Source organism: Neurospora hispaniola (assembly GCF_033458365.1).
Source record: "Neurospora hispaniola strain FGSC 10403 chromosome Unknown B0T23scaffold_5, whole genome shotgun sequence".
Classification (NCBI taxonomy): Eukaryota; Fungi; Ascomycota; class Sordariomycetes; order Sordariales; family Sordariaceae; genus Neurospora; species Neurospora hispaniola.
The window spans coordinates 1,811,813-1,829,753 of record NW_026944410.1 but is presented as its reverse complement, the minus strand read 5'-3'; the positions used below and the strand labels follow the sequence as shown (position 1 = coordinate 1,829,753).

Genomic DNA, 17,941 nt, shown 5'->3' with positions numbered 1-17,941 from the left:
TCGTCTAATCCGCCAGTTCCCCAAATGATCAATATCACAGACTTTCAAGAGCCCGCTATTGGCTCGGTCCTCCAGTGTTATACGTTGTTACGTTGCATAGTGGCACCTAGGTATTGGACACTCAGAACGTCCTGTCTAAGGTTGTTCCATTATAATCTGGCCCTTTGAACGGAGCTATATCATGACAGCAGGAAAAAGCCCCGTGGTTATTATGGTCATTTTACGCTCTAGTAGTATCCGTTTTTACTGAAGACACATGTGTAAGGTGCAAGGTTCAAGTGTCTTGTCACCTCGGGCATGTCGCCTTCACATCCTGACATGGCGTTCCAGAGTACAAATGCTAAAGGCATTGTATTTTGGCCGGCCGAATGTCACATATGGTCAGCCCTTCATATTTACAGCTGTTCTTTGGTGGGAATATACCCAGGTTTTCGTGATCGTTGTTGGTGTATCAACCTTTTGGTGACTCAAGTCATGAACCTCACAGCATGAATTTGGAGCGCCGACGATCCTGATGGGATTTCGGCTCAGGAGAGGGGACGCGAAATCTATTTTCTCCATACAAGAAACTCTGGTGACACCGGATGCTTCATGAAGTTGGTCTATGTAGTATGCTTGACTGGTGATAAGCCTGTCTTGTTCTTTCCCGATCCTCTCTTGACTGGATAATATCACCAGCAACTGTTTTCACTCGCTTTGCACAAAAATTAGGGTATCTATTGATGCGGGACCGTTTCAGTTCTTGTTTGAACGACACGAGAACAAAGAATAATGCAGAGCGTGCGATCGCATTGTTCTCCTCCAACATGAAGTTACGACGCGACGAATGGCACTACTTCGAAGTGTCCAGAAGACGATTGATCAGGCATTAGTTATTACGCGACGCATTGTGATATAGAAACGGCAAAGGCGGCTTATAGAACACCCTCAGTAACAGACGTAGACTACCTTGGTAGCCTTCTAGTAGCGTAGTCATGAAATCTTCACAAGTCATCGGAACAGAATGTTTTGGCTTTCACCATGTGTCCAATGGGTACACTATAACATGCGCGACTTAAGCGCTACAGGATATACCATCCAGCTCATCTTTTGATATGTATACCAACAGTGAGCCGAAATAATTGAGCATAATTCATAGAGTTCAACGCTCTGGTAACTGGCCCGGCATATATGTAACGGCCTCTTCGATAGGCCTCAAGCATATAAACGGCGGCCACCTCAAGTAATATCGAGATTCTAAGACTATCCCCACGAGAAATCTGTATTGAGATATGGAATGAATGCGGCAAAGATTTGCAATGTGAAACTCACATTTCTCATTGCGCTCGCCACGGTTTACAATAGAGGCCCATGCATCCGGGGAAATCACCTACTCCAACCACGACCGGCCAAAAAAACATGGCTCAAAGCCCTGTTACCAACGATAAAATATTAAAGTTTTTTTTTCTCATGGAAAGCTGTGGATACGTCAAACATACGACTAGCCCTTCCTTCAAAAATGTTCCATTATACATAGAGTGGTGTATGAAAGACACAAAACACACAATGTGAGACCGGGTAAGCTTGCCGGAAACATGCACCTTGCTTATTTCGTGGTTCCAGTGAATTGACAGGGGATTCGAGAAAAAAAAAAAAAGAAGGCAAACAACATGAACGGGGAGGGTAACCAAAAGTCCACGAGCACGCATGATGACGGGGGACTACAGATGCTGCTATCCGAGGGGAAGAAAGTCCTTTTAGCCCTTTCGGCCGTTACACAAAAGTACGTACCTAGGTACCTACATCTCACCTGCCTTGCTGATTTGGCTTGCTATCTATCTGACGTTACCTCTACCTAATCTGTCCCGAACGAGCGTGCAGCTAGTAATCGGTTTTTCGGCATCTATGTACGATTACATGTACAGTTAGATGGTAAGATTGTGAACATCGGAGCAAGAGGCAACGCGAAGACGGATGGGGATGTAGGAATAAGAAAGTCCACTTACTGATTTCTACGGGGAAAATTCATGAGGAGTTGCTAATGTGTTCCGTCCAATTCCTGATCTGGTTTATCGGGCAGGGCTAATCCGGCTCGGCATACCCGGGTTTATTACACGGGAACACGTAAATGCGCAGAGTGTTGTCGATCATCCTGGGGAGGGTCCAACGTCGATTAACAGACTCGACGGTATGCCTGGCCACGAAACCAGGAGAAGTGTTAGGTAGTCTAGAGAGATCCCTCAGCAGCCACAGTTTCATCGGGGAGAGAACCCGAACTTCTCTGTCCTGCCCTGAACTTATATGGAAAACAAGTAAATAGACCCTACCGTAAGATATAGATAGGTTGGAGCGAGTGATAGCTTTGTAAGCTCCATTGCTCCGTACGTCCGTACGAGTGATGGACTCAGGAAACTCGGTCGACAACCAAATGTACCTTACCGAACTCAAATCCGTTCCATGAACGAACGAACGGTTTTCGTGAGTATACTCCCCATGATCCTTCACATGTATACCACCTTGGTATACTCCCAACTCCTTCAAATACCCATTGTTGATGACGGCACCATAGTCGAGACAGATGGACGGATGACTACTGGAGAAAGAAAAGAGACCACAGCGGCAGTCGGCTCGGCCCGAGAAGAACTTCTCACCTGACCGGGCCAACGGCTTGCCCAAAGTCAACGGTTTTACAGAATGTTTCAAACCCCGTCAGGCAGACAAAGCAGGCAACCGGTGGAATGGCAACTCTTTGTCCCGTAGCCCAAATATCGGGACCGAGACATTTGTTCACCCGTTGATGCCTGTTATCTTGTCCGCGCCCAGCAAGCCACCAGCCACACCAAATACAGCCGCACGCGGCCAGCTTCGAGCCCTTGTGACCTCCCTTGTCTTTGGGGCGTTTGCTACTTCCCGCGTGGCTGGATGTACTCTTTCAATCATGAACTCTCTTAAGACTTTCGGATGAGCGAATGGAAAGGAATAAAGCTGGCCCACGACAGTCCTGTGAAGCGTGTGTGCGCGCCAGATGTCTCTCACCTGAGGCCTACTATCTAACGCAATCACGACTCGAACAGAAAGGACACGGCGGTTGAACGCCTCGTGAAAGCCTCGTTGTTGACGAGGCAAACATCAGCGTCTGTCTGGTGTATACTAGTTTGTGATCCCAGATTCTTCTAAGCATAGATAAAAATAAAAAAGAGAGGCGTTCTCGGTCTGCAATGAGGCGTTCATAAACGCGCGGATTCTCCGTTCTTTCTTACCCTCCAACAGAAAGAGAAAGCTGAGAAAGCCAGTCAGTCAGCCAGACTGACTGAAGCAGCCAGCCACAACAGCCCTACGAAATTGTATGATGCCATCCATACCGGTCGGGTTGAGTCAGCGGTTGTCCGTGGTGGTCCCGTCCAAGAATGATCTCGGGAGTTCTTGGCACGATTTGTCCTTTGCCTGGAGGCTGACGGTCGGCCCAATGTCGGTAAGGTTGATGAACGTGAGGGTGTATCGTACGATATCATGTGAAGGGAATAGCCTCATCTCGGTCCCCTACTCTCTGTCATCTTGTCAGTTTGGGCCCAAGGGTCCAAGAGCGTATGTGATGCAACAGAAGTTTCGACTGCTCACCTGTCCTCTTCTGAGGACCCCTATAATGCCAAACCCTACTCCTTAAGGGATCCTGCCCGGTCACGGCACAGTCCGCTGATGGAGGGTGCCAGTTACGACCAAGTGGTGCATAAATCTGTCCACTATATGCAGCATCCGAGAACCGTTTTTCCTCGAAGTTTGGTTCTCATCTGTCCTTTGCCCAGTCCTATCGTCACGGTTACATTCTGGCTCATTTCAAGGGCCCAAGCATACCGACCTCTACGTACGGTGTCTGTTGTCGTGTAAGTGCCCGCAAATGAGTAGTAACTCCAAATGCTACGCCGAGCTCGTAGGTAACAAGCATCACACTGTCGGTGTCATCCGTGTCTTTGTATTAAAGGGGAAAAAAAAAAGAAAAAAAAAAAAAAAGCAAGGCTGCCAAATCCAGATGGCACCCAGTAGGAGCCAGTTAATGAGCCCAATATCGAGCCGTGAGCCGCGAGGCGCACATTGTCGCAGAGCGAACTAGCGATTACCACCGTATTGTGTATTCTGGCCTCTTGGGCAGTCTATATCGATCATTGGGCACCGAAATTGCAGGATCACCGCGTCGGTCTTGCGTTCCAGCGCCCCGCTTCGGCCCAGCAAAAAAATTGATATTTTGTTGATAACTCATCTCGGGAAGAAATGTGTGTTGTGGTTGCTGTTCATATTCCACAGCCATGTCAGCATTGCAGTACGCAATGGTGCAAATGCAACCCAAAAAACACATCACGCAGAGTCGCGAAGAAAGAGGATGGTTCGTTAGGCTCGGGGACCTAACAGTAGTTACCATTCCGAGAGTAGGTAGAGCTGGGATCAACGGTAGGTGTGTAGTTCGGATCACGTAGTGTTTTCGTGTGGAGAGCGAAAAGCCAGCCTGCCAGCCTGCTCTGCCTGTCCACCAACAAATATTTCTCATATGCAATCGATACGAAAGACGGGAAAAGGGCTGACTAGGTTGCCAAGGGTGAGCTGGTGGGGAAGGTACATCACAGAAGCGTTCCGTCCGCTTGGAAACCGTCCAACATCATTTCGATACGGCGTCAACCGGGCGGTTTAGCAAGACAGGACAGTGCTTATTTCGTATATAGCGAGTTGATCGGTAGCCATCCGGATGTCCTTGGAACCATGGGGCTTGACGAACAGGTTCACAAACAAAGCCTAGGTTCATCGTAGTCTCGTTTAGCTGCTTCGCAGGGGTGATGCCTCACCTTGGCTGCCTAGGATAGCGCGCACCAATGGCAACTTTTCGGGAGACTTTGTCACTGGTGATCTGCTAGATACGAATTAGTCTGACATGTTGGCAATCTCAAAATCTAATTATCTGCCGGACCGCTCTTTCAATCCTGTTGACCGGTGTTGTACTCGAACGCCATCATCCACTGTGCTCGACAGGTTTCACTTTCGCCTTGGTCATCAGCAAAAGAGTCTTTTGCAACTGAAGGATGTCACCTCTTGTCTGGGTTGACCGATTTAATGACGTCCCGAGGAAGCGGCATACGCCATATAAGCTTCGTGACATCTTCGAATAGTACGGGGATCTGCCAAGAGGGTTTGAAGATAGACCAGGATCGCCAACCAGCATCTGCGTCGCCGGCTAGTAGGTATGTTTACGATTTCGAGGGCTTGCCGTGACGATTCATGTCAAGTCATGATGTCGTATGAAGACTTATCATTTAATCGGAGCACACTAGGAAGATGCTGGCGCTCACAACTAGTGGACGTCCAGCCTCCCAGGACCATTCACTTGGATGTTCGAAAAGCGAATACGGGAGAAGAGGGCGCGAGCGGCGGTGTCCGTTTAAGTGACCTAGTTATTGATTTCAGGCTGACCGTCAGCCAGGAACCCCTAAATAGAACGTTGGACATCGCCCATCCCCATTGGGAACATTTTTTCACGTTACTAGATGTTCGGAGTCTCCAGACGCCCTCAGACAGGAAATAGTCCGGTTCATGTGATGGTGTCGTTCTGATGCCGGTCTGTGGATTTCTTTGAAATCTCGACTCGCATCATAGACTCTTGAAAGCATAAGTCTTGTGCCATGATGACGGTCCTATGCTCCTTGACGACACCGGTGTGCATCTTGCCGAGCTTGGCGAGCAATAGAGGTGTGCAAACGGGAGTGTGCATGGCGCTCCGGTACGCTGATATGGGGATCTGATATCTATTCCCCGTAACATGGTCTGAATGAAGGCCCTTTGTGTGTGATGTTTTGTTTGCTTCCGATACACACTTGCTCTGGACCAAAAGACCTTTCGATATCTGAAGAGGCTTGTTACGAATCGGAAAAGCTCCCATCGCCGTCACACTACCTTTGCGTAGTGCGCCGCCACCACCAGTGGCCTTAATAGCCCAAGTAGGTTATTCGAAGTTACACGACATACCGTCCTCTTGATCCCATGACGGTGGCTAATATCGTCTTACGGGCACCCTTTCGCTTGGTCGAAAGCCGTCACGGTAATCTTTCGCAGAGATGGCGTTTTTCTTTTCTTCTTTTATCATTTTCTTGGCTCTGCTGGACACTCGCGGCAAGCATGGTTGACTGGCAGATTTGGTACGTCTGTTTGGCTGACACGATGCTGTGTGTCTCAGAAAACGTCCATTCATCACCTCCAGAGCGTTGAGTTGCACTCGGAGTGAATCTCCGTGATCATTCCATTCCATGTAGTGCCCTGCAACACTGTGCAGTGCTACATGAGCAGCAGAAGCTCGCCCAGTTGGGTAGTGTCTTGCGATGCAGCAGAGAGTTGATTGGCATGGAACGCTGCTGTCCAGTTGTACCTACGCGGTATTCAGTGTAGGTACCGTACACGTAGGCGCGGCAGGTACGTATATGTACGGCCCAGAACGACGCACATGTAACCGTTCGGATGTTTCCATTCCTCGGCGAGGGGCGCACTTTGTCGGTTTGCGTGCCCAGTGGTTGATTCCACCCCATGTACCTACCTTGCATACCGACTCAACTCCGCTCCTAAATCCAGCCTATCGGTCTTAGAGGTACCTAATTTTCCGCCCTAATATGTGCGGATGCACCCAACTTTTGCTTTTACAAAAGCGAATTCACACTTTGCGGGATGGCTACCGTTTTCTGTCATATTTCAAAGAAGAAACTGGTGTTGAACGAACTCACTGGCGACTGCGTCAGGTACGTACAGTGTGCTACTGCTTTTCCCAATCTTGCATGTACAGGGGTTCGCGCAATTGGGCGGTGCAGTTGGATGCGGATACGGCCGAACGGGCTGACATATTTGCTCAGTCTTGCAGAGCGCCGATCGAGTGGTGTTCGAAACACGGAACATGGTAGTTGCGGGTGTCGGCCCTGGAATTTGCGACAAGGTGCTGGCAACCGGGAGGGCGGAGCAGATATTAAGCTGGCTGATCGCAATACACCCGGGCGCATCCGGCTCTCTGGGCTGGCTCCCCTTCACAGGATACGCGGGGCCCGAGTCGTAAGGGCTCGGGAAGGCGGGGCAGGGATGACCCCAGCATTGGGCGAGCCTCCCTACTGCGTACAGCACTCAGCCTCTGTGCTGGACCCCGTCAATTCCATGTGAAACGCCGTGAAATAAGCGGATAGGGGCGTGTTGGCCTGTTGTACGCTCTCAGTATGTATGTGATGTACTCCAACCGGTACGACATCTGGAGGCATTGGTCTGTCGCTCCTGTCGCTCTGTAACTCGCTACACTCGGACTGACCCGAGGAGCCGCATCCTATGGTGTTGGAGAGCCATGGGATGGCCAAGTTTGTCGCGGAATGGTGCCAAGATGATCTAGGCTCGCCGTGTTATTTTTTGCGCGGGCGTCTTCATCGAGCAGGTCGAGGTAGCATCGGCATAGATCTGGTGGCTACAATAGCATCTGGGTAGCTTGGCCGATAGTGCTTGCAAGGTCAAGGTATGACCTTGGTAATGGTAGCTAGCGGCTCCCTAGCGAGCCAGCCGCGTTAGCCAACCGAACGATCCAGCGCCCTGCTGTCGTCGCTTGTAGATACTAGATGGGGAGTGATGAGATGATCTGGAAAGCCAAGAGAGGCCCATTTCCAACTGACGGGATGGTTATACTGAAGGCACGGAGACACTAAACCAAAACGGGAGAGAGGTGCATCATCTTTGATAACCAACCACCAGTCTACTGAGGGAGGGAACTCGCTCACGGGTACAGGTCCAAGTAGGTGTCGTCGGGATAGGCGGCGTGGTAGGCACAGGGCACAAGGCACAGACTGAAGCCTGCTTACATACCCCCCCTCCCCCCCCCCCCCCTTCTCAGATATACTAGTAGTGTCGGGTACTGTTGAAGGGATGGGTGGCTGCTGCTACCATGGCTGCTGTCGTGGGATGCCACGCAGATGATGGTAAATAGGTAAGTAATGGCCAACCTGATGCTAGCTGAACGGGAGTGAGATTGCTGAAACGGCGCCACACAAATTGCTGTCGCCAGTCCGTCCGTCACTAATTAGCGTATCTCGATATTATGGGCTTTGCTGGAGTGTCGTTGGCGGACTTGAGATTCGTCGTTAGAGACGCTCTGGATGTTGATGAGAAACGGGTTCTGACCAGTCGGAGTTCGTCTTTGTAAATCAAAAGCCGCTCACTGCAACAAGTGGAGAGAAGGAAAAGGACGGGACCAGGTTCCGGTTCGGCGCATTGCAAGGACAGGTCGGTACTTACTCGTAAGTACCGATTTTGAAACGGTGACCAGTGCAAGCGGGGATACCCAATAAGAGAGAGTGGGTTTCTGGGCTTGGTGGAAAGGGTGGAGCATCTAGGGCAGGGTTCCTTATCCGATTTGGAAGATGGACACCAATCTAACGAGACAGTTGTGGCTTGACATTCAGAGAGCGTGGCTGACATGGACCAGGCACACAATGAAGTTGAGAACATGTCCAATTCACACTCTTCACACTCCGACTCGACCATTCCCATTCCCGACCGAGATCCCGACGCGACGCACTACATACGTGTACTAAGCAATTTCGAGAACGAGATCGACGACAGATCGGTTGTTTCATTGTTCTCAATCTCATCTTGTTGCATTTTCGCTTTTCGACTTCTGCCCCTGCCAATTTGGTGAAAGAACCGCCAATGCTTACAACCGCGACTTGAAGCGGTAACTGCCCTGCCACTGTTTTCTTCTCGAGACAGTCACGACTAGGTACTGACTTGCCAATATGCCACATGTTGGCAAGACATCACTAATGAGCCAGCTCGAGATGCCCTGGATTCCGACTGGTCCAATCATCCGGCTGGCACAAATGAGGAGAAAAGCAAAGCGAGACAGCAACTGGAATGGATTGGACTCCCATGCTGAATCAGCAAGAAGAAGCCGCGCTCAATCGACACCACCACCGCCATGACCATTGGCATCATCAGTTCATCACTGCTACAGCATGGCAACCACCACGGACACCACCACTATTTGCGCCGCCACCGCCACAAAGCCAATATTATACTCGCAATACGCAAACAACGGTGTCATAAGCATCCAAGTTGGTGTCCCGAGGCGTGTGGATGTGCGGGTGTGTGGGTGTTTGACACCACGCTTCGGCCGGATCTCTTCCGAACATGACTCCGGAAGAGAAGATGGGCGGGCGGATGACGGAGCGGGTGACAAACCAACGTCCACGACACACTGCTCCAAAAATGAATACTGTTGGCGTTTTTTTTTTCTTCGGGACGAGTGGAGCCCGAAAGAGGAGGCGGTCTGTCTGCCCAACTGCCACCGTTTCATTCTCATTGCTCACTTTTTTCGTACCGAATCCCACACCACAGCCTGACACCTCGGTTGAAGCTACCGTAGCATGGAGCCAAGCCTCAGGTCGCCGAGCAGAAAGGCCCTCCACCCTCACCACCTGGTTCCCCTGTGCTTTCAAGCGCTAGGTACCAGGGCTTGAAAGGCTCCAAGGGCTTCATCACCGGATGCCGGCCGAGTGGAGAGCTCCCCACATGCCATCTCCATTCCATTTTCCCTCATCTTGACACTACCGGTGGACTCTGGGCTCCAGTTATTGGATCAGCATTCCCTGCTGATTCGCTAGGCCCTGTCGTGACGAAACTTTCCCCAATGGGCCCGGTCCTGGGAGAGCCTGGGAGCCTGGATCCTGAGCCAGATCCTAGCCGGGGTCCTAAAAATCGAACTTGCGAGTCGAGTCAACAACAACGTCGTCCTCGTCCCCCATCATCTTCCGCTGGAGCGGGTGCCGACGGGCTTGGCCCATACAGATCGCAGGAATCATGTAGCGCTGATCCGGAATTCTGCATTGACCCGGTAGGACAATATATCACATTACGGAAGTAGCTGCCATGTTCAAAGCAGTGCCACATGACAAGTCCTCCCTCGCCAGCTTTCTCTGCGCCCTCGGTGGCGGAAGTGGAATTGGAATCAGGCCTCAGAAACATATTGAATACGGGTACCCGGTACCGTTGATCATCCTGCGAACTCGGAATCCGGAGAGGGGCAACATAAAATGATGGGCTGGATGGTTGTCTGCTTTGGATTCGCTTGGCAAGGCGACATCCCGGTGGAATGGGCGCTATCAGACGCCACGCATTATTTTGGTTCTCTGGCTGCAACTGCTGTTTTCCAGTTCCACGGGTAGCCGAGCCTGATACCTTCTTCGAGGCAAAGCAGTGAGTGACCAGGGGGGAGATGCGGTACACGTAAATGTCGAGGCTCACACCGTCATCACGGATTATCAGGGTCCTGAAATTCCACCCAGACGGCGCTCTAGCGAATTACCGAATACTGCTTGCCTGTCACGGCTTGCATGATCCTACATTACGTGTAGCTGCCTGCTGCTGCGAACACTGCATGCCAATTCCATCCAAAACCTGGAACAGATGTTCATAGTACGGTGAGACGAGGAGGCTTGAGCTTGCACAGGTTCTTACGCAGCCTGCGTAGCCGGCAACTCGGGCATGAATGGCTCGGACAGCCAAGAGATACCGTCTTTCTGAACCATCTCGGGTCACTAGCATCGCGGTGCCTATTCTTGTACACTGCCGAGACTATGAACGTGCTCATAGAAATTGGAACTTCCCGCACCATTATTTTTCGCTGACTGAACTGCGCTAGCGGTTCATCAAGCAAGGAGCATCGGCGACGATCTCTCAAACCCCTTGCTCCAAAGCCCACTTGTCGTCCACGGTTCATCTTAGCCCCTAGCTCCCTCCATGTCGGCCTCCGCCATTCGCGCTAACGGGACAGGCCCGTGAGGCCCGTAGCGACCCCCCCCCTGGTAAGGAGCGCGCAACAATTGCGGACACTTGCGCACAGACTGCGGCAAGACGTAAGCCAACGGTTCGACGGCCTTGCTGACCTTCCCCGTTGCTACCCCCGTGCCCTTGGTATGCATGGCGTAACGGCGGGTTGCGGCTTCAACCATGATTGGGCGGCTAGCCCATCCACTGGGGCCGCTGCCATCCAAGCGCACGGCGTCTGATGTGCTGAGATCCGATGTACAAGTGCTTGTCACTGCCCGCCAGCGTGTGTCCCTACGCAGCACACAGTACTTTCTACATATTCTACGCGGTAGGTAAACATTACCAGCCGGGACTCAGCAGGTTGAGCCGAATGGTCGTTCGTGATCCGAGGCTGACAAACTCCAACGCGGGGCCCGGTACCTATCATAACTCAGAAGAAAAGCGACCAAACGGCAGTGCTCCTCCATACATACCTCTCTCGGGGCCTCATCCGGTGCGAGGAATCAACGGCATGATAGGCACATGTATCCGTTCTACCAGCATCCACTTTGACGGTCCCAACCCCGCCTACACCTCCTCGGTCGAAAAAAAAAAATGGATTACGCCCCGTTGCCCGCTCGTTTTCCTGCCTGTGCTCGGGGATATGGCACTTCAGACAAATCCGAAAAATGAGACGAACTCCCTGAAATAGCGTAACACCGAGCCAGTGATATTGTGGCAAACAAGGCGTGAGTAGTGAGAGGCTGACCTAAAGGGCCCTGAATGTACATCCCGCCGTCAAGGGATTGTATTGGATCTGTTGCTCAAATTCGAACAAGAATGCGGACGGTCAAGCCAACATGAACCAAAATTACTGCCCCGTACTGTGATTCTCCAAGCAGCCACAAGGGCGGTTCATACTAAGGCACGGCACTGCATTGTATTCGTCTTCACGATTCACTTTTTCCTTTCTTATTGGTTTCTTTGGCATGGTAATATTCCGTATGGACGATTGGCCATGGAAGCAAGGAAACCGGGGGCAAAATGGGCATACCAGGTCCGGGGTTCGTTGTCAGCGCGGCCCCTGGGTTCCTTAATCAAGATCCCAAAAGCCCACCGAACGGCTCTGCGTTGAAGACACACAGGGCAAAGAACAAAGAACGAGAAAAAGAAGATCTCACTGGTGGAACGTATCCTTGTGGCTTCATCTGATGTCCCTGGTCATCTACAGATGCAGGGGGTTCTTACGAGCGAGCAAAAGCCATGGACGGACTCAGGATACAAACCAGGACAAACAGTCTGGCAGTGATGCAGCACAATGACAACAAGAACAGGGGCCCCCAAGCATGCTTCGACGGTACGGTTACCCCATTACCGCTCCTCAGACATTGCGAGCAATGGCATAAGGTGTTGTTGCTGGCATTTCCTGGTGTTTCGGTGCATCGGTTGCGCCGAATACGGACTGCGCATGGGTTCGAACCTTCAGCTTTCCTCAACAAACACTCCCTGGGGCATATTACATATCACTTTCATGACCCCTTTTTTCATCATCTTTTCTGGCGTAGCAAGCTTACCACAAGTACCATTAGCTTTCGTTTCCGTTCTTCTCGGCGGTAGCTATGCTGCTTAGCGCATACTATGTATGAGCTAGAGACTGGACAAGTTGGGTACGGGGGATGCGATCGCTTCAACGCAACGCTAGACCGCATAAAGTAGCTTCACTTTCATGCTGCATGAAAGCCTGTACCCCCTCAGCCCTTTCCTTTGTATACCTACTAAGCTCACCGTTGTTACGCTACTCAGGCCTGCTTTTGCACCTCCTGTCCTTCTTCTGGTCACTTTCGGTTAGCCAATTTTCAGAGCTTCTTTCGCCCTGCGTGTATCTATGTATTGTTTCAACTGCCCTGCGTCCACACTTCACTTCTAGCAGCCGTTCCGCATCTGTAGATGCAAGGCGTTGGTTTTCACTGCTGAAAGGCCATCAATCCTTTCTGAGGATCACCGCCCATTAACTAGCAGATTGGAGAATCTAGACCACACTATACTGGGGACTATACCGGAATGGGGATCTGGAAGCACTGGAGGTTGTCTTTCACTACACTGCTGTATATCTTGAGGTTTCACCTACGTATAAGCTGCCACTGGCCATTCATATGGCGGAAATTCCCCCACATTCATCCCCTGACCCTGAAAGGAGAAGGAAGCACTAAGGGACAAGTACGGATAAGAAGGACAGACATCCGCCGGTGTTACTGATAGGGGCCGTCGTATGACCGCCTGTTGGTTGCAAAAAGAAGACTCGATCCGGGGATCTACTAGTACAGCACGATCCCGACTCAGACACCGAGGACAGCAACCACACCATAGGCAAGTGCAGCACGAAAAGGTCAGCGGGGCGAGCCTTTCAGGTTTGACGAAAGCCAGCCGCAGCATATTCGCGGATTATAGCGGCGGCGTTGAGGTTGCACGGCGCTGCAACACTGTGAGAACCTGGGCAGAATATTCCCAACAGAGGCACAATGGACGGTGCCTTGAGCGAGATTGGACCTTCAAAGCTTGAGACATTGTGTGAATGAGTCTTTGGCACAGGGGGGCTCGGGCCACAAAAACATAGAGGGCCCACGCACCTACACCTCCGCACCGACACGTTCTGTTCACCAATGCTCTCGCCGTGCCAAAGGGGCATATCACAACGGGTACCGGCCAGAGGAAGCTTGCGCCGTCTTCTATCGATATCTTTTTGAGAAATTGAGCGTCGCGAAAGACATGACCGAACGACGATAAAACACGAAACGAGCCTTCAAGCAATAGACAGTGGTGAAAACACCTACACGAATCATTGTTGAGCGCCGCATCTTCGAGGGCGTGCCTTAGTGCGTATCGATCCTCTGGGTCGGTATAAGAGAACCTAGCGCGCGTGGCCAGGGTGTGGAAAATTACGAGGTGAAGCGAGGAAAAGAGAAGAAAACAAGTTGTAAGAAAAAAAAGGAAAAAAAAAAAAAAAAAAAAAAGAAGCAGGCCAATGGCCTCGTGGGAATTGCCGGGGTCTGAATTATAAACCCCCGTCCTGGTTCGGTCTCCATTTCCCGCCAAACTGACGAGACCGCAAAAGGTCCCGTCTGCATGTTCCTCGACCGGCATCTCCCCAGAATCCATCCTATTGGGGACCTTGTGGAGACGGTTCCGAATCAGGCTGCTTTTGCCGGAAACTGCCTCCTCTCAAAATCCAGCACCATGGCAGCTGCGTCGTCGCACAATAACAATAACAAGCCATCATGCCCTCGATCCCCCGTTGACCCATCGACTGGCACTCCATTATTCGACGAGTCACCCGTCTCGTCGGCTACCTCTGCCAAACCGCATGCGCCACAGCAACCGTATCTTGGCGGCCTGACTAGCACGACTCCTTCTGCTACTGTACCAGGGACGACCCCGGCTTCATCGGTTCCGGCTTCAGCACCTCGCCCTCCTTCACCACGATCGCTGCCGCAGCCACCACATCCACCGAGGATCTCCACTCTGGCATCATCTTCGACAGAGAACCTTCTTAGCCACCAGGTCTCTCACCAGAACTCATCGTTCGACTCATACACGCCTGCCACAGCAACGCCCTTCACCATGGGAGGCCGAGACTCCCTCCCGTCCAACGACTCAGTATCTGGTACGCCGGGCCCTTCATCCGGCCACCAGTTACCCTCGTCCAGTTCACAAGCCCAGAAGCGGGCATATCGCCAGAGGAGGAAAGATCCAAGTTGCGACGCCTGCCGAGAGAGAAAGGTCAAGTGCGACGCGACCGACACTACCAGCTGCTCCGAATGTTCAAGCCGCAATGTCAAGTGCCAATTCACCAAGGAGACGAACCGGCGCATGTCTTCCATTAAGCAGGTGCAGGATCTCGAGAAGACGCTGGACAAGCTCAAACGGGAGAACCTCAACCTGAAGCGGGCTTTGGAAACCCAGGGTCACGGTGTTCATGGCCATGTTAACCATAGTCTAGGCCGTGGACAAGCTCACATGCCCATGGACCGCATGGACATTGACAGTGGTCCTGTTGGTGGCATGGGCATTGAGCAGATGCTTGCCCTTCTTCTTCCCGAGATAGGCGCCGAACCGAAGCCGAAGAAGAGGCCTGTCCCGATTCCTGCGCTTGCGCAAGCCCGGTCAAACATCCGAATCCCCGCAAAGGGAGTGTGGAAGCCGCCGGCGCAATATCGACATTCGCCAGCTGGTCCATCCATCTTTGACTACACACCGAGGCCCGAGTTGCCCTCGCAACAGACAACGGACCACCTGATGCGCTGCTATTATTCGTCCGCTCATACCATGACGCCTATTATACACTGGCCCACCTTCCGGCAAGAGGTTGATAACTTGTACAGGCCAGGAGGACTAACACAGCATGTGCCTACGTCGTTTCTGGCCATGTTCTACGCCGTTCTTGCTGTAGGCGCTCTGTTTTCTCCAGATCCGCACCGTTCTTACCGGGCAGCCGAATGGATCGAGGCCTCCCGGAAGCTTATTGACCCATGGGGTAACGACTTTGTGCTGGACCATGCTCGATCATTGGTTTTCATCAGTATTGCCCTCAATGAGCTCAACCTGAAGTCCGCGGCATGGAACTGGCTCGGTAACGCAGTCAAGGTGGCCCAGGACATTGGCTTGCACTCGGATATGGGTTCGTGGCCATTGATTGAAAAAGAGATGCGGAAGCGTACCTGGTGGTCCATCTACATCCTTGACCGCAGTCTAAGCCTCGAGCTTGGGCGACCCATGTTGATCGATGATGTCGACTGCGACGTGCCACTCCCCATGGGCGTGGATGACCACTTTATACGCGACAACGGAATGGTTGTTCCCAACGGCGCCGAGCCCCTTACTCACTCGCTGCTCGCCATCACACACGTTGTGCGATCATACACTGCCCTCGGCCGACTGCTTTCTTTATCCGGGAATGAAGGACCAATGCTTCACAACCGAAACGAGTTTATGAGTCCAGCAATCCCGCCTGCTCGGCTCGCGACCTTTGATCAATACTTTGCATCATGCCTGCGTACCTTCCCTCCGGCGTGCGACCCTTCTTCTGGCTCCCCACTCGCCCCGGTACTGCTCAACCCGCTGATCTACCTCCTACATGCGCGACTCCTGCTTCATCGCCAGAACCTTTCTCCGCAATGCCCACCCGATTCCCGTCTCCTGGCTGTGGAGCAGTGTACAAACATTGCGTTGGAGACTGCTGCTTACCTGAAGCGCATGACACCTACCCTTCCCGAGGGAGCCACAGCGCTCACGACCACGCACATCTTCCGGTGCGCCTTGTTCCTCCTGCTCATCGGCCACTTGGACCAAGCTCTCGTGTGTATACGGGAGCTGGCAGCGATCAATACCAATAGGGAGGTTGCCGTTCCCTGTGGACGTTACCTCTTGTTCTTCGTTGGCGTTGTAGGACAAAAGAGGAGCGACTATCTTCAGAGGATCATGATGACGGGGAGCCCAGAACCGGCGCCCGTGAGGTTGAGAAACGCTCTGGTAAGGGATGAGGAGCTGATTGCATATGTGAGCGCGGATCTGCAGGCGCGGCCCGATACAGCGTGGATCTGGGCAGGCGGAGAGCAGGACCATGCAGCAGCTGCGGCGGCGGCGGCGGCGGCTGGACGTGTAGTGGGGAGCACCAGCGGCTCAAGCCATGGAGGAGCAAACGGATTGGGAACTCTTTTCAGCGAGGAAGCCAAGATGGGCTTGTCGAAGGAGGAAATCAACGAGTGGAACGTCAACAAGGGCTGGACGAGACTGGACGAAATGGTGCGCGGATTAGCTCACCCGCTTGCGGTACCGTTAGCACAGGTACCAATGGTGCCATCGACTTTGAGCCAAACGCCAACTTCAGCCACCAGACCTACACACTCGTTGGCTTCAACACCCACATCCGCCACTGCTCCTCCTCCTCCTCCCCCGTACTCACAAGGCCCGCCGCCACCAGTAACGGTCTCCGGGCCCCATCCTCCTCCTCCTCCTCCCGTGCACTATAGCCATCATGCACCACCGCCACCACCACCACCACCACCGCCGCCGCCGCCACCTCGAGGACGTCAAATGCCACCAATTCAACCCGGACCCAGCCCGCAACAACCGCCCCCGCCAGCAAGTTGGGGCCATCCCACGAGCGGCCCGACCCTCCCTCCCCCGCAACAGGCCCGATCTCCATACATCCCCCCGCATGCGCACCACCCCCAGGGTCCTCCACCACCAGCACAACCCCCAACGCTCCCTAGTATCTCACCAGCCGGCACTCCCCGTATCAAGAGCGAACCCGGACTGCCATCCCTACCACCCCTTGGAGGAGACAGAGATGATAAACGACCTATCGGCTTGGGAATTGGTGGCGGTGGTGAAAGAGGACCGGCAAGTGCCATAAGCCCCTCCAACAGGGCAGCGGTGCTTCAGAGCAGCGTAGGCGGTGGACATGGAGCGGGTAGTCCAACGCTGAGTGTCAGCCGCAGCCCAATAAGTGCGACGACGACGCCGACGACGGCCATGATGCCGAACGGAATCTTGAATCCGATCGGTGGGAAGGAGAATGCGAACCTGAAACCGCCGGCGATTAAGAGTCAGAGTCAGGAGAGGATAAGCATTGCCAACATTATTTAGAGGGCAATGTAGGTGAGGAGATAGATGGAGTGATTGTCTGAGTGGGTATATATGATGGGAGAGGTGGTGCATCGTAGCGCATAGCATGGCATGGCATACAAGCATCGCATTGCGTTTGCAAACAGTTGCGGGCACACCCTCTCTTTTCTTTATTATGTTCAATTTCTGGTTAGTTTACGGTAGCGGCGGGTCAGGATTGATTGGGAGAAAAAACAAACAAAAAATACTACACATCTTGGGAAAAGGAGGAAAGCAGGTATACACAAACGCATAAGCCTCATTAGAGGCTGACAGAAAGAAACACAAAGGGCTTCAATCAACTTGGGTTTTACAATGCATGGTAAAAGGGTACGGGGAATAGTTTCTTTGGACAGGAAGGTCGGTGGTTTGGACAAGACGGGCGGCTGTCTTGACGGGATATATAGTTTGGATGGAACGGCTACTCGGAGACAGGCAAAGTGACACCATTTTCTTGCTGGTGTTTACGATTTTGACTACACTTTCTTTTATTTTTGTC

At 52.4% G+C, this 17,941-nt stretch overlaps 4 protein-coding genes across 4 annotated transcripts; 3 read left to right on the top strand and 1 right to left on the bottom strand.

The window, feature by feature from the left end:
* Positions 1-5,343: 5,343 nt before the first annotated feature.
* B0T23DRAFT_405410 (uncharacterized protein) lies at positions 5,344-6,539 on the bottom strand (the record flags this gene model as incomplete). Its single annotated transcript, XM_062838995.1, has 5 exons — positions 5,344-5,569; positions 5,619-5,765; positions 5,835-5,944; positions 6,026-6,273; positions 6,383-6,539. The coding sequence occupies 5 exons, from the start codon at positions 6,537-6,539 to the stop codon at positions 5,344-5,346; spliced, it is 888 nt and encodes a 295-aa protein (XP_062691770.1).
* Positions 6,540-8,987: 2,448 nt separating this feature from the next.
* Positions 8,988-10,218, top strand: B0T23DRAFT_443578 (uncharacterized protein; the record flags this gene model as incomplete). Its single annotated transcript, XM_062840868.1, has 2 exons — positions 8,988-9,116; positions 9,398-10,218. 2 exons carry the CDS (start codon positions 8,988-8,990, stop codon positions 9,893-9,895), a joined length of 627 nt encoding a protein of 208 aa, XP_062691769.1. The 3' UTR covers positions 9,896-10,218.
* A 1,549-nt stretch (positions 10,219-11,767) lies between these two features.
* B0T23DRAFT_382082 (uncharacterized protein) lies at positions 11,768-12,069 on the top strand. Its single transcript, XM_062837303.1, has one exon. It carries the CDS (start codon positions 11,824-11,826, stop codon positions 11,989-11,991), a length of 168 nt encoding a protein of 55 aa, XP_062691768.1. The 5' UTR covers positions 11,768-11,823; the 3' UTR covers positions 11,992-12,069.
* A 1,708-nt stretch (positions 12,070-13,777) lies between these two features.
* On the top strand, positions 13,778-17,580 carry B0T23DRAFT_165002 (fungal-specific transcription factor domain-containing protein). Its single transcript, XM_062832798.1, has one exon. The coding sequence runs from the start codon at positions 13,903-13,905 to the stop codon at positions 17,422-17,424; it is 3,522 nt and encodes a 1,173-aa protein (XP_062691767.1). The 5' UTR covers positions 13,778-13,902; the 3' UTR covers positions 17,425-17,580.
* The last annotated feature ends 361 nt before the right edge of the window (positions 17,581-17,941 follow it).

Bases quoted from the DNA above. Each gene is read 5' to 3' on its own strand.
- B0T23DRAFT_165002 (XM_062832798.1), top strand. From the start codon at position 13,903: ATGTTCCTCGACCGGCATCTCCCCAGAATCCATCCTATTGGGGACCTT.
- B0T23DRAFT_382082 (XM_062837303.1), top strand. From the start codon at position 11,824: ATGGGCATACCAGGTCCGGGGTTCGTTGTCAGCGCGGCCCCTGGGTTC.